Source organism: Oreochromis aureus, linkage group 10 (genome assembly GCF_013358895.1).
Source record: "Oreochromis aureus strain Israel breed Guangdong linkage group 10, ZZ_aureus, whole genome shotgun sequence".
Lineage (NCBI taxonomy): Eukaryota > Metazoa > Chordata > Actinopteri > Cichliformes > Cichlidae > Oreochromis > Oreochromis aureus.
The window spans coordinates 28679183-28703749 of NC_052951.1; the positions used below are offsets into that span (position 1 = coordinate 28679183).

Genomic DNA, 24567 nt, shown 5'->3' on the forward strand with positions numbered 1-24567 from the left:
TAAGTGTTAATCATCATATTGTCACAGACAGATTGCATGTAATTGCCAACTTAAACCCCCCAAAAGACTAATAGCAGACTGACTGCCGTCTTTAAAGCAACCACTGCAAAGGGAATGAGGCTCATTGCATATAGTTGCAATAATTTTGATGTCCCATATCCAGTCGCTGTTTTCCATAGTGTGACTATAATGTAAGGTCACAAAGATGACACAAGAATAAGACAGAGGCTGGTCAATGACCTGACAGAGAGTATTTCTCATCATAAAAACACTCTGGTAGATGCTAAATTTAATCGACATTGCTTTAAAATGAGGCTCCACAGCAAGGGTGTCTCATTTTGTTAAATCCCTTTTGCCTCATCTTGTCCCCCTCATATCTCTTCCTCTCCTCCTTCAATTACATCTTAGGTTGAAGGGACTAAAATGCAAGGAGAGGAGAGAGGAGTTGAGGAGAGGAATCGAGTATGTGCAGTCTGAGAAGAGTGAAGGAGAAAATGCAGAGTAAGTGCACAGCAGGGGGAGGGATATAACAGCACAGGTGAACTCAGTCAACACAATATTGAGGCTGGGAAAGGAGGTAAGTGAAGAACACAGAAATCCACACAAGGAACTAATCTTCAAAATGAAGCCGGAAGTATAATGAAAGAAGAACCATAAATCAGTGTTTTCACACATGTGATGTTTAGTCCGTTTAAATCCAGCTCAAGGTTTGGTTTCCTTTGTGCAGATGTGAACGCGATAATCTGAGATCCCTTTGGAGGTGGTGGCCTCAGTGTGGCTCCAAACAAACTCCTGAGTGGTTCATTTGTGGCGAGAATGGGATTCAAACTCAATCGGAGCCACTAACAGGTGTACGGTGATGAGGCAGAGTGCCGAACGCACACCTTCTTCCTGTTTTCACTCCTGTTAATCTCGCATCAGTCACAGCTGCCCTGTAAGCAGACTGAACACTCATGTGATCTGAAGTGATGTCTGTGTGAAAATAAACCAAAACTGCTGGAAAAACTCATCTGATTTGGACCAGAATGAACTATAGAAAGGAAAATGCTCTAATTTTGACCAAATGTAACTTTCTGCATTTATGTGCAGCTATATGAGTTTGCTGCATTCATGCAATTGCAGTGTAAATCCAGATTGTTCATGACACCATGTAAAAATCCCATTCAGATCACCTGAAATATACCAGAATATTAATTATACAGAAGTGGGGTGTCGCCATACACCTTGGTAGGGAACCTTTTATTTATCCTAAGGAGTAAAACACAATAAAAGAGCTTCTTAGATAGCTATTTTTTTCTTTTTCCTTTCACTCATGGTTTCTCAAACGCACATTCAAATACTGCCAAAGGCTTTTATTTGTTTTCTGAGAGAGTGCAGTGGTAAAACGATGACTTCCCACACAAATATAAAATAAATATAACCCATGTCTATTGAATTTGGTTTGATAGCCAAGTCGTGAGCTGCCAGAGGGGTGAGCTGAGCTGCTGGGAATTCATAATTTATTTTTAAAGTTTTTAAATGGTACCATTTAATGCATCATAGTATAAATGAGGCTACTGATACAAGAAACATGCATCACATAAATATATAAATATATCAGTACTTTCTTTGTTATATACTTTGTTATATAAATTGTTATATACTACAAAGAGACGTGCATTTAGATAGCAGAGATAATGCTCCATGCAAATGCAAGGAAAAGCTGAGATGTACAGAAATAATGCTGGCTACAGAAAAAGGCAACACGAAACAACCAACAGTCTCTGCTGTGACCGAGCCGTGATCCCCTCCCCTCAATCTTCTTTCTTATTTTCTCTTCCTTCAGCCAAAGAGAGGCCTGGGTGAACTATGCGTGTAAAATAGTCAGCTCTGAATAAAAAGGCTTAATTTGAAATAAAAACACTGTAAAGTTTTTCTTTTATGTATGTGCAAAAAGCAGAAACAGAAACCAGCTTAAAGCTTAACTGCCTCTAAAATTGTAACTTCCCCTGAAACTTCCAGTTCACTGCTTTTCATTTTCCATCATTATATGCGTCACTGGGTGTTGGAATCTCTTGCTGATATTTAGCCCCACTTTTAAACCGTGTTTCCTGCAAAAACAAGTTATTAAGACGGCACGGCGAGAGCTGATTGGAGAGGCTGACGTGCCGTCTTCATCTGTTTCTATTGTTGTCTTCAACACCTGAACTGTCAGTGAGCTCAGGCATGTTTTGTGGGTTTGGACCGGGATAAACAGACAGCTGCATCATGCTGCTGATTGCGCGAGCACGCTGTGAATACTCGGTTGATCATAATTACTGAGGGGTTGGAGAAAAATGACCACTGCGAAAGGCAGATGGGAGTGTATCCACACATCTCCCATCTCACACTCATTCATAACAGCCCTCCTGAACAACAGCCTTAAATGATTTTAAATGAAGTCGAGCTCCTTTGGGGGAGATCATTAGCATCTGTGTTCAGAAGAAGTCGTGCTTGGCATTTGTGAAAAACATCTGAATGAAAAGAAAAGAATGTGGACTTTAAATAAGATGTGTGTACATAGCTGCAGCTTCCTGTCATGTTCGGGTCAAATCTGACCAATTTACAAATTTAAAAACTCATAAATATTGTGTTTTACATCCGATTGCCTCGAGACCTTATGACATCCTCCACACTATGCACTTGAACATATAAAAGTGGTGAGCACTTCTTTCGTTGAATTTTGAGTGTTTTAATCAACTTTGTTACATCTGTGGTGTTCCCAGTCAAAAGTGACCGCCATAGAAAATGAATGGGAATCCACCCCCCTTTGGCCTCTGACCCCCTGAATGGCCCACTGAAAGACAAAATGAAAGACCCACTTTATGACCTACTGAACCACCCACTGAACTGAATTTGGTGGTGAAAAAAGTTTCTTATGTTAATTTAAGAGCTGTTAAAACAGACCAGTCAATTGTGACCGGAATACTAAAGTAAGGGGGGTGAGGGATGAACGCAACAGGAGGGTTAACTTTAGATCTACTATGGGTTCACACTATGCACTTGAACATATAAAAGTGGTGAGCACCTCTTTCGTTGAATTTTGAGTGTTTTAATCAACTTTGTTACATCTGTGGTGTTCCCAGTCAAAAGTGACCGCCATAGAAAATGAATGGGAATCCACCCCCCACTGTCTGCCATCTATAATCCAGTTTTGAGATCCCTTCCCAGACGCCTTAACGCCCACTCAGGAAATCACATGATAGTGTGGGGCTAGGCTTCACAATGAGCTCACCCGAAACCTTGGCTGATTGTGACCTACACCCGTTTTCACACCTTGGCTCATGTGGGTAGAGGATCATTAGAGGGTCCTTTTGTCCCCTCTTGGGGGGACACTCCCACAGGGTTTAAATCTGGGACTCTCCACCATTTGACCCTAGAACTGAAGAAGCTTCTCGGATGAGAGGGTAAACGTCTTCAAGCAACTTAAAGAAGTTGAGACGCTTTTCTTTCCTTAGACTTAAGATCTACTGCAAATTTACACTAACAGGTCTGAGTTACTTTTATATTCAAACAGCAACATAAACACCTGGCAAATGATGTCAGCACAGAAGTGCAATTCTAGCTAAATATAAGAGCTAATACAGGACTTCTGCACAGTACTGTATGTGTTAAATTTGAGCGCAAACACTAGCTAGAGACGTAATCATTTCACTTTATTCAGCTTTTTCTTATTACATGACAGTGAAACCAAAGCTTAAAGATGACAAAAAGAAAGCATTAAAACTTGAGTCTTATTTGTGTTGTCTTGGTTTGAAAGGTTATTGCTGATGTGTGGGAAGATATAAATAAGTCGAAGAAGTCCAAAATAAAAAACAGTTGGATAATCATTGTGCGTTTAATGCAGGTTTTTGTGTCTGTGCAGACATCACTGACATTTTAAACGCATTCCCCTAACTGATTTTGATAAGATTGGTAAATAACTAATAAAATAATAATCCCCTGTCACTGATGTTGTGATCCAACAATTCAGTTTCATCTTTTTTGTATGACGCCTAAGAACTAAGAACATACGTCTATTTTGAGTGTGTATTCTCCAAGCTGTATGTCCCACATGGCTGCTTGTTTTTCCGCAGTGCTATCAGCCTCTTCATCACCGGGGCATATGTCTTCATTACCATATCTGACTGGCCTGCTAACACGCAGGTGGAGGAAGCATCAATCACCAGGAGCAGCAGATAACAGAATGGATGGGAGAGAAGCATTGATCGAATCCTTGGGGGGCTAAACCAAAGTCATGTTAAAGAAGGGGGTTAATGCTTCAAGGGCCACTTGAGGTCAACGGAGGCGCCAACGGAAGCCAACGCTGACAATCGAACGGCTTACAGAGGAGAATGGCAGAGGCATGTTACAAGGTCACCCATGCCAGTCATGTCCTTGATAACACATCATTGATTTTAGGAGAAAAAACAAAGCAGTTCATTTGTGATTTTTGCCACAAAGGAGCTGGGCTAAATACGCTTCTCATGGAAAAAATTATGCAAAATGTATTTTTAAGATTTTTAATTCTCGGCTGTTAAGTTTGCTTGCTCTTCCTGTTAGCGAGACACTAGGAAGGTGCTATAAACAGTATTATTAAGGACCATGCAGATGACTTTGTTCATTTATATTCAGTAGCTGAAGCGACGTCAATCATTGACTGCTGTATGTGAATCAGATTGACCAGTTGTTACCATCACTGAGCAAACATTACTTTGTCTTCATGTTGCAAGGTGTCACAAAGTGTGGTAGTTTACACATTCTCCTGGCATATGAAACATCCCTGGTTTGATCCTGGGAAGACACACAAATCCCTTGTGATCCTTGTGAATAAGGGAGCAGCTGAAAGTAGTTTCTTCATTTGAAAGTAAAGTACTTGAGGTCACCCTCTATCTGTCTAATGTGCAACAACCATTTGTGCCATGGAATATGGTCTAAGGTGACTTGAAAGTGCTTTGCAAACTGACTGCACTGAAAATATTCTGAATATTTAACTATAAAACACCAACTTATGTGTCGTATCCGTAGGTTTGGTCATGCTGGCTGAAAACATGTGGCCATGCTGCAGTTACACTAAGATCTATAGGACTGTAACCTCCATGTGGCTAGGAAAGAAATCTGTGGTTGCCGGGTAACTGCATTTAATTTTTTTCTCATTCGGCAACTGATTGCAGGCAGTCAAGGTGACCCACTAGTCCATCAGAGAATGAGCGTGCAAGATCCTCAGCCTCTGGGTGACGCCTTATGATCACAAGGTGATTGCACACTTTGGCTGTTGGGAGTCAACCTGCCTCCAAACAATCGGCCTGACTTGTACCGACTGCGATCACACTCAGACACACTGGCGAAGGATTGCAGTCAGTCTGAGCTGTCTGCAGAACATACAGCACTCAACTTCACTGGTTTTCAACTGGTTGTACTCTGGTTACATTCCTATATAATCAAGCTTGTCTAGCTCCTGTGTCATTAAGCAGTTTTATCTGATTCCTGCAGCATCTGTTTCACTATTTGTGGAGAATTTTCTAGATTTTAAATCTACAACTTTCTGGCTGGACTCTAATATTTAAGTGACTGATGTGAATATCCGTGTATGCAGTTGCTAACAGAGTTACAATTGTTGACAGTTTATCAGTTAATTGCCACATTATCACAAACAGATTGCATATAATTGCCAACTTGATCCTATTCAATCACAAACTGATAGCAGACTCTGTCTTATTACCATTTTATTGCCGTCTTGATGCACTAAAGTTACTTTGAAGACAACAATGAGTTGCAAGTGGTCACAGCCACTGTTTTCCTGAGTGTGAAGCATCATTGTTTGTTTGTTTTTTATTTTAAAAAGTGAATATAAATATAAATAACTGTTAGATCACAACCAATCCGATGCATTTCAGATAAATGTAACTTCCCTTTTGGGTTGCAACCAGGTTGCACATTTTTCCTATGCACTATCTGATTGTAGAGATTACTACAGATGTGCAAAGCCAGCTACTTCATTGACTATTATTGATAGGCTTTCTAAGAAAAGTAGTAGGACTTCAGTTGAGAAAAGGTAGATTTAAAAAAACCTAAATTATCTACTCAGATACAATTATGTGAATAACACTGATTCATGATATGTAACAGCATCCTGCCTCTTTACTTTCAGTCAGTGAACTGGTTGACCTTTGACTACAGTGTAGTCATTCACTACATCGGTTTACATGCTTCTATCTTTATTTGTTTTCTAGGCGTTCACCTTTAACTAGTTGACTTGATTCCTTAAGCACCAGTGTGCATCTACAGAAGAACAGGCCGAATACAGACAAAGCATTCAACATTCACTCAGGATTAGATTTGTTGTTCCAAAGAAACGGAATCACATCACAATCAGAGGGAGCTCAGAGGAGGTGAGCCAGGGTTGGTGATTGTTTCAGTCAGGGGTCACTGGGATTGGACGCAGGAGGGATAAAGTAGGCATTGATTAGCAGGGACTGGTTGGGATCTGGGCTCATTTCAATGGCTTACCTTCTTGTATCTGGGGACAGGAAGCTGTTTTGTTCCAGCAAACATAAAGCACCAAGACACAGAGTCGATGACAGCATGCAAAAGAGTAAGGTGGAGAAGAAAAAAAGAAAACATTGATCATATGAAATTAAAGTTATAGGTGACAAAAAAACAAAAACATGCAAACAACAGAGGAGAAAAACAAAAACAAAGCAGTCTGCAGTGTTTCAGAAAGATTTTTTGGTTTACACAGCTCAGAGCGCTGCTGAAATGCCAAATGTGGAAACAGTCTGAGTGGAAAAGAAATGATTAAAGCAATAGTGGATTTGAATGGCCTGTTGATACAGTGAACGCAATTGAAAATCCATTAATTTATTTGTTTATATTTGGCTATGTTAATTGGATTTGAGACAATAGTTAGTGACAGTTTGAGACAAGTCTGAGTTACACAAACAGCTCTGTATTGTTGTGCTGCTGGAGACTTTAACACAACAGCTCACACAGTATCCAGATCATAGTAGAGAAAAATAGGATTTCAACACATGCAACATGAAAACACCTCCATATGGTGAGAGGGACACCTTCAGTGGCACTCATGGCTGTTTATCACAGTCAGGAGTTAAAGTGGGCTGGAACTATTTAAGACTATGTTATTAATAAGTAAATAAGTCTGAGTGGTTGATTCATGCTCTGTAATTTAAGTGAGTTTATTTTTCAGCTCATTTCTTTTCTGGCGTGGCTCTTTTGTGAGCGGGTCACTCATTTTGTAACCCTCATTAATGCCGCTGTTGTGACAAGGTCTGTTTGATCGTTTGCTAACCTAACCAGCAAGACTTTTGTGCCTCAACAAAATAACCAAATCCACAAAAAAGAAATAAATATATAAATAAAATGCAACTGAAAAACAATACCAAACAGCAGAGCATGAAAAGAAGGGTTTTCCAGTGGACAACCTCTGGGACCATTAACTCGTGTAGCCTAATACACTGACACTAATACAGTCTGTGTGTAACAATGAGTAGCAGGAAGGATTTCACAACACCCTGGATGAAAATGTGCTGCACTTTCTATGTGCTACCGCTAGGCATGCCTTCCAGTCAATACTATGGGCACACTCAACCCACAATCCTCCTAAAGGACATGCATTCTCACATTTTGATTCTGATCCCTGTCATGCATTCATATGTGCAGGTCGATGAAGTGGGATCACTAAAACGGAAGATTAGGATATCTTTGTTTTGCTAGCTACTGACACAGAGCCTTATTCCCACTTAGAGAGAACACGTTCAATATGAACAGGTGATCGCTTCATTGTCAGACATGACAAAAAGAGTTTGTTTAGTTACAGTTTTGTTAATTTAGTTTAGTTAAGTCAAAGTTAAAAGATCACCCTTAAAAGTTATCTTGTTTAGTCATGTTGTTAAATGTACTTGACATTAAAGAATGTTTTAAGTTAAATGCTGTGTGAGAATGCTGGGCAGTGCAGGTAGTGCAGGCTGCAGAACCAAGCTGCTTACAGTATTTTAGTAACACTTGTAGTAATAACATGGCACTTTAATGGGGTAGGACATATTCACTGTTTGTTTAAGAGTAGCAGTTACCAGCTTGAATTCAAACGTATACTGAAAAGCATGGCATGCAATCATAAAGTATGACTATTCTGATAACAATCTTAATATTGCTCCACAGAGAACAAACAAATCTATCCAAGCTCACAGTAAGTCAAAGTTGCTTCTTTGTTTGCTTGTTTGTTTCTTTGGCCAGAGCTGGGATCTGGTTAGCTAAGGTATGTACAGACACCTACCCTGGGTATTCCTAAGCTGTTTACCACAGGACATTGTGTTTTAAGCTTAAAAGGAGCAGAAATGTCAAAGCAACATATTATGCTCTAACTTGTGTTTTGACTCTGGGTATCTTTGTACGATGAGCCCTTGTTCTGCATAAAGACACCATATCAAATCTGCATATACTCACCAACTGTATTGAACAGTCTTTTCTTTTGAGGTTTTGCAGATTCTGTACCCACTAACTAGGTGTCACTGACTTGTCAACGTGGTGACAATATAGGATCAGTCGGTAAATCCTTGGCAGCCACCTGTCGCTCTGCAAAATGTGCACTCCCCAACCAGTTGGCAAAAGCCTCTTTGTGATGGGTTTGACATATTGCATATTGCTACGGCTGCAGTGTGAATGGATGTGCTGGACTTGTCTACAAACACTGTCCAGCTACTCCGTTAGCTGTTGTGAAACTGTGAAAGGTGCCACACACACCGAAAATAGAGACGGTTCAGTTTCAAAGTAAAAGCTGCACCTTTTAAACATGTAAGATGTTCACTGAAGCGCTGAGGCACAGCTTTTACTTTGAAAGTTGCCTTCTCCAATTCTGGTTTGCACTTTTTCAAGTTGTAATGTCGCTCATAGTTAGTGTGTATTTGCAGACAATCAATAAGTAGCAGACTCTCCCTTCAGAGGCAATTTGTAGTTTACTTTTGAAATATTAGTGCATATTTTGTGATTTTGAGTACGGATCTATTGAGTAAGGATATTATTCTGAACATCAAGAAGGTATGCTGTACCCTCCTGTTTTCAGTCATTACGCTAAGCTAAGGTATTTATCTCCTGTTTTATACTTAACAGAAAGAAGACTGATCTTAATCTTTGGGGGGTTTTCATCGTCTTTAATAAGCAAACTTTTTGTAAATTATTCTAAGGATGATGATGCACAAACAATAAATGACCTTAAAAGCCTTCATTGACAAATAACATTTATAATTTATCATTTAGCTAGCAGACACTTGCGGTCTAAGGCTTTATAGCACCAGATATGAATAACAATTGATTTTACTGCAGCCATGATATAGCAGCTTCTTACTCCATCCTTTCTGAATAGTCTTGTGGGAATGTCTGCCGGACACTTTATCAATATTTACAGCTGGAATATGACAAGTTGAAAAGTACGAAATGAATAATTTCTCTAATGTTTCTGATGTTCCTCCTTTTACTGTGATGTGGGGAATAAAAATGAAGACAAGTTGTTTCATAAGGCCTTTTTATGTAAAAGCTGTGACATGAAAACAGTTGCAATTATTGATAATGAATTTTTGAAAAAGAGCAAAAACATCTCTAAGAAACCAAGTCTGTGTGTGTGCGTGTGTGTGTGTGTGTGTGTGTGTGTGTGTGTGTGTGTGTGTGTGTGTGTGTGTGTGTGTGTGTGTGTGTGTGTGTGTGTTCGTTCTCACATGAATGTGGGTGTACTAGGAAATAAAAGGAGTCTCTGCAGCAGAAAGAAGAGACTGGAAGATTACTGTGGAGTGTTAATGTAGGTTTTAGTGTAGGTCGTGGTAAATTAACAGGTCTGGGTTTTGCAACTGAATTGTAAGACAATGTGAGACTCACTGATAAGTGCAGGAAACTCCAGAAAAATCACCACTGAAACTGTGTGTCTTCCTCACAGTGATGTGAAAATGATTCAGCAGCTTGTAAAACCACCTTGAGCAGCAGTAACCTGAAGTAATCATTTTCTTTATGACTTTCAGTTTCTGACATTGTTGCTCAATGACTGGAAGGTACCCAGGCTGCAAATCAAGCCCTCCACCACTGTGCTGTGTTTGGGTTTTCACCAAAAATGCCACTGTCCACATTTAGCTGACATGTGGAGTCTTTATAAGGAGATTGGAGGGGTCGTGTTGGCGTAATTTGCAGCTAGCATGCCCTGGTGCACATCCCATTTGGACCTTTAAAACACACTGCACACACAGCGGTAACCCTGCTCACTGACAAGTGATGACCTAGGAGTGACCGATCAGTTTCCCTGAGAGGGATTGGTCACTCAGTGCATCACGGCACACTCCAGAAGGGACACCTTGTTTGTAACTGAACCATGTGAGTGTCATGTCTGTGTGCATTAGGCAGGAACGGTGGACCTAAAGTGCAGACTCATGGAGGCAAAAAGGTGAACTCAAATGCAGCTCTATTGCTGGATGGCCAAAAAAACTGAAAACTGGCTAAACTGAAAATACAGATAACTAAACAGGCAGGCAGATGGAACACACAGTATGTGACGAGAGAGATCACAACACAGACCAACGCAAACACAGGGCTTAAATACACATAGGGAGCAATCAGGGAATGGGAGACAGTAGGGAAACACAGCTGGGACAAATCAGACCTAACGAAACAAGGGAAGCAAAACCAGACACACTGCGCGCTGGACAGGGACTATCAAAATAAAACAGGAAACACACAACAGGCACAGAGGCACGGACTTGACACTGAACAAAAGGAACACAGAAACAAAACTGAAGAACTAGAAAACACAGAAGAAAGGGCTAGAAGTAGAAATACAAAACTAAATAATAGAAACACTAAGTCACCGACTATAGACAAACAAAATCAAAACCACTGGGTCACCAGACCCAGGTTCCCTAACAGCGAGTGCTTTTGACATTGTGGTTTAAATTGGCATCCTGGGCATGAGAACAGGCTACATCTGGCCAGTTAATTATTCTCTATTCTTACTCCTTTTTAAAAATTCTTTTTAGCATATTTACACTTTAAAAATGGTTCACAGAAACACCAGGATAAGATTATGTATAAGCTGAGATAATAGTTGTGTCTCTAAAACAGAAACAAAACACATAAATTTGTATTGCACAGGAGGAGGTCAGCTTAGACCTGGGAAAGTAGTCGGGGAAACCCTGATTGACGATGCTTTCAGTATTTATTTCTTCTCCACCATTGTTTCGAAACACATTTCAGTACCAAATTCCTTAATTTCCTAGATTTTTGTGGGGTTTTTTTTGCAAGTGCAGGATTTGAAACAGGATTTAAATCTACGCTCTGACTACACGCCCTTGCTGAGCGAATTGAAGTGTTGTGAAATTTGTGATCCTCTGACTTTTCATCTAACTAAATCGATTTCGTTCAATGATACGCTTAGACTCACTGTGTGTCTTTCTCATGCCCGGGAAAAGATGATCTCAAAAGATGACACACACACACACACACACACACACACACACACACACACACACACACACACACACACACACACACACACACACACACACACACACACACACACACACACACACACACACACACACACACACCATATCCAAATACAGGCTAACTAAAAGAGTGGGCCCCACCACTGAAATTCAATCATACAAGAGATATGCCATCATTCCCCACTTTAATGTGTTAAAGTTGTCCACCTGATGCTCTGATTCCAAGGCAGCCGCTGTGTCTCCCTCTCTTTCGTCTAGCCTGTTCGACCCTGCTCTGTGCAGGCTGGGACTTCCCTTGTCTCTCCACTCTTCCTTCACACTTTACCTCTTTTTCCCTTTATCTCTGACTTTTGGCTAACTGACTGTTTTCTAGTGTGAGAGAAACTGACTAGATGTAGATTGCTGACAAACTAAACCATTCTCTGCAAATATTAAAGGGGGGATATACTAATGTTTCAAAACAAGAAAAATCAGGAAGTCTTACAGAACTGCAAGCATGACTAGCGGTTCTTTAATATACAACAAAAGCAGGAGAAATATCTTTTCTTTAAACCCTCTGTGCTTTCTAAACAATATGCATTTGCAATAATGTGCAATAACGCTCTGAGTGACTCGAGGAATATGATGTACTGTGCAAATAACACTGATGGCAAAGATTTGATAAAGCAGTACAGCAACCCAGAGATGAAGCCAACAGGAAGGAAGCAAACGGCCCCTTTTGGCTATAGTAACCTTTCCATGAAAGCAGGTTTTCGAGAACTCTGGAAATCCAGTTCCTGCAGGAACCTACACATGCACTTTGCTTGGTTAAAAGAACGGGGACAAAATATTGCACTGAAGTTTGATTTGGTGTGTGCAACATTCTTTCAGATGGCAAATTGGATGCTGCTATCTATATTGAGACGAGAAGAATCTGCAGCAAATCTGAGAACAATCTGACCAGCATTTCCTACCATGTGCCAAATCTGAGGACAGATGGACAGACAAGCTGATAGACCGCCTGGTATGACGTGCTACTACAAGGACAAAAAGGAACAAAGGCGTTGATTCATTTTTAAACTCTGAACATGTGGGGTTCGTGTTGTGCTTTGCCCATGAGCCTGCAGATCATTCTAGCAAGCAACGAGGTGCAAGAACCTTTTAGATCTGAAAGAAATAACCCAGATCAACTGTGACTGTTACCTGCTAAGATAATAAATTGGAAAAGTCAGGTGTGAGTGGAAGCACTAAGGAGCAGTGATTGTGGATTCCAGCAGCCGTCCGGCCTGCTGTGTCTGAAGTCTGGGAGATCAAAAGCTGAAACAGCACTCAGTTTTCAGGTGCTAATAGATTGTTTCTCATATTCAGCGAAGCCGATCATTCATCATTCATGAGCTTTTCTGCAGATATTTGTAAGATTGTAAATTGCCCTGTAATTTTTCTGCACTTATGAAGCTGAATAACAACAGAATGAAGGTAGAGGAGCAGTGACTGCATCTTTCCATAGATGGGCCTCCTGCAGGGAGGAGTTCCGTGGACAATTTTATGGTTGTATGGTGATGTGTTGGGGCATAACAATGTATAAGCATGACAGCAGGAGAACTGTGGTAGAATTACAATCATTCGAGGTGAGAGGAACTAAAGAAAGTGACAGTGTGTTACTCGCTGAGATTTGTAATGGCAAGGTAGGAATACACGGTTACATTATGTTTGCATCAGTAAAATCAAAGAGGTGAAGCTACTGTAGCTGATAGAGATTCAAAAAGAATCTACAAGATGTACTATTTAAGTGGTTTTCTGTCATTTTTGCAGTGTCATTCAAATAACTTGTATGATTTACTAAGATTTCTGATAAAGTCTATTTGTGGCGAACTGAGAAAATTTTACTTGTGGGGGCAAAGGAGAGGCAAGAGGTCAAGGCAGCGTGGCACATAGCTCTATCCATCATGATAGCCACAAAAAACTATTTGTTATATAATTATCTCTTCTAAGAAAACAAAGGCTATGAGAGACTTTTGGACAAAAAAGCAATTAGTTTTTACAAGTATTGTAAGGACATAAAAGTTGGCCCCCCTGTAGAGCCACCCCTTATTTGATTACACAACATTGTCACATACTTTTATTTAGCTTCTGTGCTTTTCCAGTACACAAAATAATGTTGTAAAATGTGATATGTTATAGAATAATTAAAGATTCAGTTCAATTCAGTTTTATAGTGCCAATCTACAATAGCAGTAGCACAAAAATAGCACAAAAATATAGAGAAACAGAGAAAACCCCAACAATCATATGACCCCCCTATGGGCAAGCACTTTGGCAAGAGTGAGAAGAAACACTCATGAAACTGTGAAAGTCAAATTATTTGTCTATTATTATATTATATTATTATAAGTGCTCTCTTACATGAGAGCAGTAAGAACTTAAAAAGATGTTTAAAGTTGCACTTTTATAACATTACCGCATCTCATTTTAGGCAAAGTAGATGTACTAAAATGTTAATATAAATAAAAACGCCTGTTCTGAATTCTAAGTGTAACATTACCCAGTCTACCTTTGCTGGAACTAGCCGAATAATAGTGGTCAGTAGTCAGCATTAGAGAAGACAGGATACCAAAAACCTAGTAGATACCTATATGAGAAGACTTACACGATTCTTAATAATATAATGTTTATCCCATGTATTTAAACAAAAACTGCTTTATTAGAAAGTTATATTAAATTACTGACATCTTCATGGGTCATTTATTTCAAATGTTAGAATTATATTTTGTTGATAGAACACATTGACTTTATTAGTCAGAGTCAAAGCGGCGCTATCACGGCAGCTGAACTAACTGCCATCTTCCATATGTAGTTTCTACAGCACCATTTGTAGTTTTTTTCATGGGCTTGCAGGCTTCCTTCTGTTTTTGTTCAGCATGTAAGGACCAGAACATTTGTAGGCGTATATTGGCCCCTTCAGTTCTGGTGGAATACCTGCTTCAGTACTTATACTGCCTATGATGGTATGGTACCACAGAAAAACAATTCTTGTTGTGTTTTCAGAATATCAAATGGAACTGTGAGTATCAGTCCTGGTGACATCACGTAGTTAGCGTTGTAATATGATACATTTAATTTCCTAGATTTATGTGGCCAAAATCAGTCTGTTTTACCAGAACTTACCATTCAACTGGATGCTTAAATGTAACCAAGCAGTGTCTGAAAATGAAAGTAGTAATAAAAACGTCTCGACTTCTTAAAACAGATTTGTTCTGTATACATCCTCACTACAGGAGGTAGAGCTGCAAATATGGATGGAAACAGTCACATATTTTGGGTGGGCACTGACATTCTACCTCTTCTATTGTTTAGGTTGTCGACGTGTTGGTATGAACTTCTTCTGAGGAGGAAATTTACAATCTCAAATACCAAAGTAAGACACAAAAATTGCACATTTCCTTTGTGGCTTTAAAAGTATTGACCTTACTGAGCTTTATCAGTATCAACTAGCTGTAAAACAAAGAGCATCTCTATCAATGGCCGAGGTCTCGGAGATGGAACTGAGTCATTCTGTGCTATTTGCTAAAGTCTCACCAGGGGTGATGGAAATGAAACACCCCAAAGAGAGAGATTTAGAGAACTTCTTTGTCAGTACTTGAGTCATCATGATGCCACACATTCTGGCTGCTCCAGCCAACAACCATGTAGAGGAAGAGCTCCCAGCTCTCAGCTATTTTTGTCTTTCTGGCCATCTACATGTATGCACTCTCTTATAATGCATTAAAGCCCAAGGAGGCTAAATTAATTTATTTCTCTCAAGTGAGATAATGGATGTGTTCTGATGTACTTGGCTTAGCAGAACCAGCATCCCAGGAAGCTTACTAAGGGAAGGAAAGGAGATAAGTTAATGATGTAAGACCTAAAACTTAATAGCTTCTTTCACAAATGTTAAAGCCTGATCCTGTAATGTTGTAGCCCACCACTGCACTGATAATGTACAGTAATGGTGAAGAAGGTGTGTTGTAAGTAAATTACGTGCTGTATCGTTTGAAATGTGACAAAATCAAGCTCAGTGGCACTCCCGTCAGATCAGCCGATAACCTTTTTGGTGAATCTTACACGAGTCATGTTTTTTAATTACCTGTGCATCTGCAAGCTGCTTTGCAACCCATCACAACCCCAGCTCCTTCATGTTGTGTTGTGTACTAGCTGATTCGTGTACTGGCTGTTGTCACTGACATGTGCCAGTGTAGCATTTAGCTTGCTTCAGGATGCTTCTCATACTGTTTACAGACATATCTTCCCCTGTTTCCTCAAACTCAAGTATATTGCTTCCACCTTGTACCAAGTTGGACTTTTCATGAGCCATATAAGGAATCCACTTTGTACCAATGTATTGTTTTTACCTCAACAACAGGATTTGCAGCACTTACCATGCAAAACTCCTTGAGGATGGGAAAAATGGTTCAGTTTTTGTGTTGTCACATTATAAAAAGACGAAAAATGAGCAAAACATTTTAATAAAGCCTACTAACACCCTTGATAAACATACAGTTATGCAATGGCTATCATATACGTACATAAAGCTTAATGAGGAACTGATCAAAATAACATTACACAATCCATTCCCATAAAATAATCATTTCCCCCGCCCTTTAGCTCCTGGCTGTTGACATTTATGTCTGCAAAAATGACCCAAAATCAATCTTTAACAGTTCCACAACTTAAAGGCCAAACTGGTGTATGAATATGTTTTCTACAACAGCTGTGTCTTATTCGAGAGACTATGGTCGTCACCCTGCACTGCACAAACCTAAATCCAAAATTTAACTGTAGCAAACATGTTAGTTTTTCCACCCCTTCCCCCAAAGACCCAATCACCAGCTGAACCTGCAGTAATACAAGCCAATCATCCTGTCTCAGCCATTAAAGAAGCTCTAATGTTAGCTGTGTCCCAAAACCTAGGCCGCATCCTTCGAAGGACCCGGCCCTCGCAGTCTATGTGGGCGGGGTCCTTCGAAGACCAAGAAGGCTGGAAGTGTGAGGCTGTGAAATTGGACGGTCTAACCTTCAGATTTGCGTCACCAGGCGTCTCGGTGGAGTTTAATAAACTCGGCTGTCTGCTCCTTGCTATCTAAGGCTACGTCCACACTAGCCTGGATAGATTTGAAAACGGCGTTTTCATCTGAAAATGCTCCATTCTCGCCTGAAAATATCTTAAAAGTTTATTTTGTGACCCAGAAAGAGTAATAAGAGTAATATTAAAACTAAGTAGCTGCCGCCATTATTGGAAACTGGAATTGGCTGGGCCGCGCTATAAATTCTGGGATAGGTTGGGCCACGAAGGACCCACCCGACCCATCCTTCAAATCCGGGGAAATGAAGGACGCATTTGTCGGCCGCCTTTGGAGCAGCCTTCGAATTTGGACAGCCTTCGTCGCCTGGCTGTGATGTAACCGGCCTTTAATAGTGGCCTACCAACGATGCGGCCTAGGAATTGGGACACAGCTGTTGTGTAGCTTTGCTCATGCGTAGGAAAGGTTAAACCTGCAGTGGGTTAGAGGTTTGATGCTTTGCTGATGACGTGAAACTTACCTTGTGAAAACCTTGTAACAATTCGAGTTCAGTGTAAGAAATTTGACAAATATATCCATAACTGATGGCCAACAGTACAAAGAAGTCTAACATATGGTTGACAGTAGATGAATTTCCCTCGTTTAGAAGGGCTACAGGTCCTTATAAAATCAATAACCAACCAATAACAGCCCAGAGAGTCATCAATGCTTGTGCTATAACGTCTGTATCTATACCTGGAACTTAATGGAAATACTATTTGAAGTCAGCACATGTCTGGTTTGAGTAAGTGCTAGTTTCCCTCCCCTTTTGCTTAGTGACATGCCTGCCACATAGAAATTAAGTTCACTTCAACATGATAGAAATCAGAAAGATGAACTCACACATGGTTTTATTAACAGTCTGAAGATTCAAGGCCTAATGCCAAAAGATCAGCGTTTGATTTTTTTTTTCTTCAATGGTATAAAAAAAGAGAGAAAAAGGTTTTTAATCATGGTGATTTTGCCTTGTAAAAGTAGCTTTCATAAAGGTAATCCTATCAAATAGGTCTGGCTCTCTTCTTGTTGACATGTCACGGTGAGGATTTAATTAAATGTTAATAAGAGAGAGTCTGTGGGCTTTTGTGTCCTATTACCTTCATACTTATTGCTTGGTTCAGAGCCCTTCAGTTCCACTTACAAATTGAAAGTAGATTACTATGTGTAGCTGCCAAGAAACCCACAGACCTCTTATATTATGTGTACAGTTTAACTGAAAACGGCTCTGCAACAGCCTCTATAAGCATTAATGAGTGAATTAATTAGTAGAAAAAGGAACTTAACGCTGCGTGGTAACTTGTTTCTGCCCTCTGTAAGGAGGATAAGAAAGGTACAGTGAATAACTCATTCATCCTTTTTGAGTCCCAGAAAACACACAGTGACTGAAGATCATACAGTTAAGCCCAAAATTATTCATACCCCTGGCAAATTTTGACTTAAAGTTACTTTTATTCAACTAGCAAGTTATTTTTTGACTGGAAATGACACAGGCGTCTCACAAAAGATAATAAGATGATGTACAAGACGCATCATTGTGGAAAAAAATATTTCTCAGCTTTTATTTACATTTGAGCAAAAAGTATCATGTCCAGAATTATTCATACCCTTTACAAACTGTCACAGTCTCTGGGAAAATCCAAAGTTCCATACCATTCCAAATAGTCAAAGCTGTTCTAAAGCATCCTAATTACCCTGATTAATTGGAAATAGCTGTTTTGATCAACTCAACAGGTGAAAAACAGCAGCTCTCTGCAGGTGGTCTCTGGACATTCATGGCTAAGACAAAGGAACTCAGTGAGGACCTGCAGCTGTGCATTGTGGCTGCTCACAAGTGAGGAATGGGCTACAAGGCCATATCCAAATGTTTTCAAGTTCCAGTGGCTACAGTGTAAAGTATTATTAAAAATACAAGATGTTCCGCACTGTGGAAAATCTCAGAGGACGTTGTCGGAAGCCAAAAGTGAAACCTGTGTTGGCCAGGAGGATAGTGAGAGAGGTGAAAAAGAATCCAAGGATCACCACCAAGGCCATTCTGGTGAATCTGGGCTCTGCTGGTGGCAATGTCTCAAGGCAGACAGTCCAACGGACACTGTTGGGTTCCACGGATGCAGACCAAGGAAAACGCCACTTCTCCAGGCACTTCTAAGGCATGCCAAAGCTCATTTGGCCTTTGCAAATGCTCATCTGGACAAAGAAGAAGGTTTCTGGTCTTCAGTGTTATGGTCAGATGAAACAAAAATTGAATTATTTGGTCACAATGATGTTGCCTTCATTTGGCATAAAAATGGAGAAGCCTTCAACCCAAAGAACACCATCCCCACTGTCAAACATGGTGGTGGGAACCTAATGCTTTGGGGGTGTTTTTTTAGCCAATGGACCAGGGAACCTAATCACAGTAAACAGCACCATGAAAAAGAGCAATACATGAAGATTCTCAACAACAACATCAGGCAGTCTGCAGAAAAACTTGGCCTTGGGAACCAGTGGACATTTTAGCACGACAATGACCCAAAACATACAGCAAACGTGGTGAAGAAATGGTTAGCAGACAACAACATTAACGTTTTGCAGTGGCCTAGCCAGAGTCCTGACTTGAATCCAATTGAGAATCTGTGGAGGGAGCTAAAGATCAGGGTGATGGCAAGAAGACCCTCCAACCTGAAAGATTTGGAGCTCATTGCTAAAGATGAATGGGCAAAAAAATGCCTGTGGAGACATACAAAAAGCTGGTCTGCAATTATAGGAAGCGTTTGATTGCTGTAATAGCCAATAAAGGCTTTTTTCTATTGATTATTGAGAAGGGTATGAATAATTCTGGACATGATACTTTTTGCTAAAATATAAATAAAACCTGAGAAATATTTTTTCCACAATGATGCCTCTTGTACATCGTCTTATTATCTTTGGGGAGACACCTGTGTCATTTCTGGTCAAAAAAGAACTTGCTTGTTGAACAAAAGTAACTTTAAGTCAAAATTCGGCAGGGGTATGAATAATTATGGGCTTAACTGTATATTATTTGCTTTGTGATAGAAGCGTGAGGAGACAGAAAAAAATGCCGAGGTAATGATTAGTGACTTAATGGATGGGAAATTATGCAGATAGCGTTTTGTTGCTTTTGTGCTGGGTAAGTGAATAATATCTTAAAATGCAGTGGGAAGGTTTCCGTCTGCTGATTGAGCTGCAGGGCGAGGCCTGTCTGTGCTTCTAGCATGAGATAATCAAAAAAGCTATGAAGACAGCACAGGCGGTCCAGGGTTCGAATCCACCAGCCTGCCGGGGCTTTTCCATGCAGAGTTTCCTTGTTCTCCCTGTGCCTGCATGGGTAACACGGCTTCCTCTCACAGTCAAAGACACGCATGCTAGATTAACTGGTATTTCTAAACTGACTGTAGGTGTGAGTGTGAATGTTTCTTTCCTGACACTATGACAGCTGGGATGAGCTCTAGCCCTTCCCCTGCAACTCTGAGTTGGATAGAATTACAACAATTTCAGGGAACAAATTTCTGGAACAAAGCCCTGCTGATAAGGCCTCCTTTGAAACTGTGGCTGCTTTGGCTGCAGAAGACTTCTGGTCCTGTTGAAGTCTAAAGGAAAACGGCTCTTGAACTTGACTTTGACTTCCATAAGCACTTTCATGGTGAGTTCATGGACTCAGTCACTCAGTTTGGGTTGCACTGAATAAAATCCAGTCAATTTTGTAAATTCTGGTGGACTCTGTGTTTGGGAAAGGAGGGTTATCAAGTTTATCTCCACTGGCTAATGACCATAGACAGTATAAAATATGGATGCAGCTACTGTGAGCTCACCCATTGGTTTCTGATGTCTCATTCTTAAGCCTCGGGCGACAAAGAAGGGATGGTCTGACTGTGAAACCACATGCTCATTGGCTAACAGCTTGTAGTTTGCCAATGAAATTAAATTAAATTTGAGGATATAATTTGAAGCTGATGAAAATCCAGAGAATGTACCACTCTCTTTAAAACTAAGTGAGAATCCTTTATAAATGCCTTTATAGTGCACACAGGATGAAATTGTAAACAGTTTCACAGTTTTACAGTTTGACTGTACAGTACTGATCATTTATGTGCATCAGGTTCTTTGACTGTACTTCAGCCTCCTTTGTTTTCCTCTCTTGAGAGGTTCAATATGATTAAGAGTAGTTGAGCAGGTAGAGTTGAGCCCTTCTGAATTTTCTACATTTGACCTGTTTCTCTATAAAAGCCTTTTTATACCAGTTAAATTCAGATCTTTTGCCATGTTAGAATAATTATCTGATCAGTAGCCTTTTCCACTTTCTTCAACCTGTTTTGTTTGTTTGTGTCATGTTGTCAGGTGACCTTTTGTCAGCTTCGGCAATGAATGGCATTTATTTTTCTGACCAAATGCCAGCTCGTCTGTGATAATAGGCACTGTACACGTGCACTGTCACGGCTGCACAGAAAAAGAAGGTAAAAAACCCCGTGCCTGCTGCACTCTGCCTCTTTAGCCGCCAACATCAATCCACAGAAGTTTAACAAAGTTTCCCAGTGTTGATTTGTATGAATCTCCTAACCTTCAATAAGCCAAAATCCATAACATCTCATTAGACAAATCCTCAATTGAGGCTGAAGCTGAAGTTGCTATTGAAGCAACCTCAGCTTTGGCAGAAAACCCAACGAAACAATCTGTGGTTAGAAGGATCAGTAAGGGGTTTAGAAAATAAATTAAATCATGGAAATTGCTATATAGACTATTCAAGGGAGAAAAATCGTTTCCTCTGCTTGGCTGGTCGGCAGCTGAAGCCTAGGAGCCGAGCGGTATAGAAAATAAACACCATAAATCAAGATGGCCTGATGCCCACTCTGCTGTCCAACACTCCTGCCAAGACAGGCTCCTCTGATGCCCACTTTCCTCCATACCAGCTATTCACACAGACAGATAGGAAGAGTTATAGCTGCTGACGGCAGCCATGGCTGTCAAAACCATCACTTCATCACAACAACCACAAGCAAGGGATCGAGCGAGGACGACACCTGTTCGCTCAACCTTTATACATCAGATAAAAATGGTGCTTTTATTAAAAATGAGATATGGTTTATCTCAGTATGCTATGTTTGGTAATTATGTAGTTATTGAAAAATTTATCAATGCCACTGCGGCGGGCCCTGCAAGCATTTGCACATTATTCTTACAGCTACAACATTAATATAGAAGGAAATACAAGGCTACAGTGATACATTTCTTAGGGATGTGTTAAATATAATCAAAAATTTAGCAATTAAGAACAAAAATAGGAAAAGCTGCATTTTTGCATGTCATTTGGAACATCTGCAGGAAGAGTTGAGCTGAATTGACAGAAGCTCAATGGAACGACACAGGAGTTAATTAGTGAGAAAAGCAGTATTTAAGAAACTTCCAACAGTTGAGAGACAAGTATGGTGAACTCCTGAAGGTATGCCCTGAATTTATCAGGACAACAGCTGGATGTGGAAGGTAAAATTTGCATTCCCAGCAAACAGAAAGAAAATGAGATGAGAAAAACGGGAGCACCTCAGAAAACAAAGGATTTACAGTGCAGTATATTAAAATTTATCTAGGAATAGGAGGAAATAAAAAGTAAAGGTCTGCTCTAATATTAGCATTTTTTAATATGTTGGGTTTTTTTAACACTAAAGGCCACCAATCAGTTGTTGTCCATTGAGGTATAGTTTGATCTCCACCAATACAAAATATATCGGACTCTTTAGCTGCCTAAATCCCCATTAATCAACTGAATTGTGGCAAATTACTTCAGAAAAAAAGAAGAAGAAGACATTTATTGGCGTGGTACCATTTATGATCTGGATTTTAGCAATATGCTTTAGAAATACTTCTGGGATAAAAATAGTTGTAAATATCTCTTTCACTTTTTTTAACAGTGGGATGTGTTAAGTTGCAATTCCACAGCCTTTTTGCCAGTATGTGTAGGTTGACACGAGAGCCGGCTTCTTCAAAAATATTTACCTCGACAGTTATCTTACCGAACCTGAGAAAATACTGAAAACACGTCAGCTGGTTTGTATCGATCTGCCCTTTATAACCTCGTTAGAAAGTAGTGACAGATGGCTGTGCAGTGAATGATGAGCAAACTGGGATCTGTTCATCTAAATATAAACCAACTGCAAGGCAAACACCGAAGGCACGAAGCAGAGACGCTCGAGTGCGAGTGTGCATGCAAAGACTGCAAAATTTTGTAATCGTCATCATCATCAGCATCATCTTGGTAGCTCACCTTGGCTTTGTTAATGGTGCAGTGCAGTGCATTGTTCTCCTGGTCGTACAGCAAACTGAATTCCAAGGTTCCCAGTGTAGCTGTAAGGACAGAGAAGGAAGCAGGAAATTAGTCTTAATGGCACATAAACAGAGTCGCTGGGGGAGAGAAGACATTCAGCTTTGCTTTGATTTGATCATTACGAAGAAAAGAACGCATTTCAGCCACTAATTTCTTCTTCAACATGTAACTGCAAGAAGCAACACAGAAGTAAACATAAAAGACAGCGGCATGAATCTGAGGGGGATCCAGTTATGTATTCAGGGCCACGCCTTAATCCTGTTAACAAAAATCTTTTAGATTTCATAATCCCAATTTAGTTTTCGATTGGAGAACTGGGGATAAACCCTGGGCTAGCATCGTTTCACTTTGCAATTCCCCTCCAAAGTGATCCAACCTGTTGCTCTTAATAGAGCAAAAACTCATATCCTGCTGACCCATGACTGTATTCTTCACAAGTTGACCACATTGTTAGAGAGTGAAGAAGAAGGGTGAGAAAATCTGTGTTTAATTAGAGAAAGTGGAGCAGAAAGCTGCCAAGTGCTGAAAGCTAAAAAAACAACATCTATTCTTTGCAGGTGGGCAGCTCAAGTGTAAGTGTAAAGAAACAAAAATGTGAAAATCAGCGTGCATATTTCAGTTGACGTCTCGGATAAAATGGGCTTTCTGGGTGAAGCAAATTTGAGGCGTAACTGTCCCCCTTTTCCTTATCAGTTTTACTCCTGCCCTTCGTTCTGCTTTTCTCTGCTCCTGTTTTTCTGCGTAGCGCTCACTAGAGGACGGACTGCATTGTGTGAGATTTTTCTTCTGCATTTTTTTTGCCCATTGTGTTCTCATCATGTAACTTCATCCCAGCCTGTATATTCAATCCTTCCTGCTGCACTTATCTGCATATAAAAAATGTGGCTTGGCTGCCTGCCTGCATATGACCTCAGATTTTGATAAAGGATTTGGATTTGGGACCTCACCCTGGTCTCCTTTGTCCTGCATTTGACTCTCCCTCCCTTTAAAGCCATTACAATTAGTACCTACCATTAGGGCAAGGCTGCCGCTGCTGCTTCTGAGTAGTGAATTGAAACAATTTATTGCATGATCTCATCCTTTGTCCTTTCAAAATGCCAAGTGAAAAGGGACTCTCATTTCCTGGATTGATCAAATGTTGATAGAATAAAATAAATAAATAAAAGAAACATGAAAAGATGTGTGTGGGTTTCAAAAGACCTCACACACTCTAAATGATTGTGCTGTTCGTAAGGAATAAATTCAGTCACACTTTGATATTTATGAGCAGGGAACATTAGTTTCATGGTTTTGCAATTGTACTTTTAAGTATTACCACCTCCCCCACGCTTTACCTCCTCTTACAAACTCGTGCTATGTGGGAAGAAACACAAGTCGGCTTTTCTAGAATGATTTTATATCCACGGATGGACGCAGTGAACCGCAATATCGCAACTACTTAGTGAGAGGGAGAAGGAGTTTTGTATCGGCATTGTTGGGCTCAGCCAATAACATCTTGATTAAAGAACTGTAATGAGCTTATCGCCACCACCGACAGTGTGACACCACACAGGCATACAGCACATTGGAAAAACAGCATTCGGGTATGTTAGACAGAAGAAGTAAACTTTAGGTTTTTGTCACTATTTGTGTTCATTTTTGATCTTTTTTTTCACCAGATCATAAACTGTGGATGATTTTTTATTTA

At 40.1% G+C, this 24567-nt stretch overlaps 1 protein-coding gene across 1 annotated transcript in view; it reads right to left on the minus strand.

Moving 5' to 3' along the window:
• The window catches only part of LOC116328474 (double C2-like domain-containing protein beta), a gene marked incomplete at its 5' end in the record, with an annotated part of 86595 nt that extends 63688 nt beyond the window's left edge, over positions 1-22907 (minus strand). The window contains one exon of the mRNA XM_031750277.2: positions 22821-22907. Coding sequence (XP_031606137.2) covers positions 22821-22907 — 87 coding nt within the window. The remainder of the gene's footprint in view (positions 1-22820) is intronic.
• Between the last annotated feature and the right edge of the window lie 1660 nt (positions 22908-24567).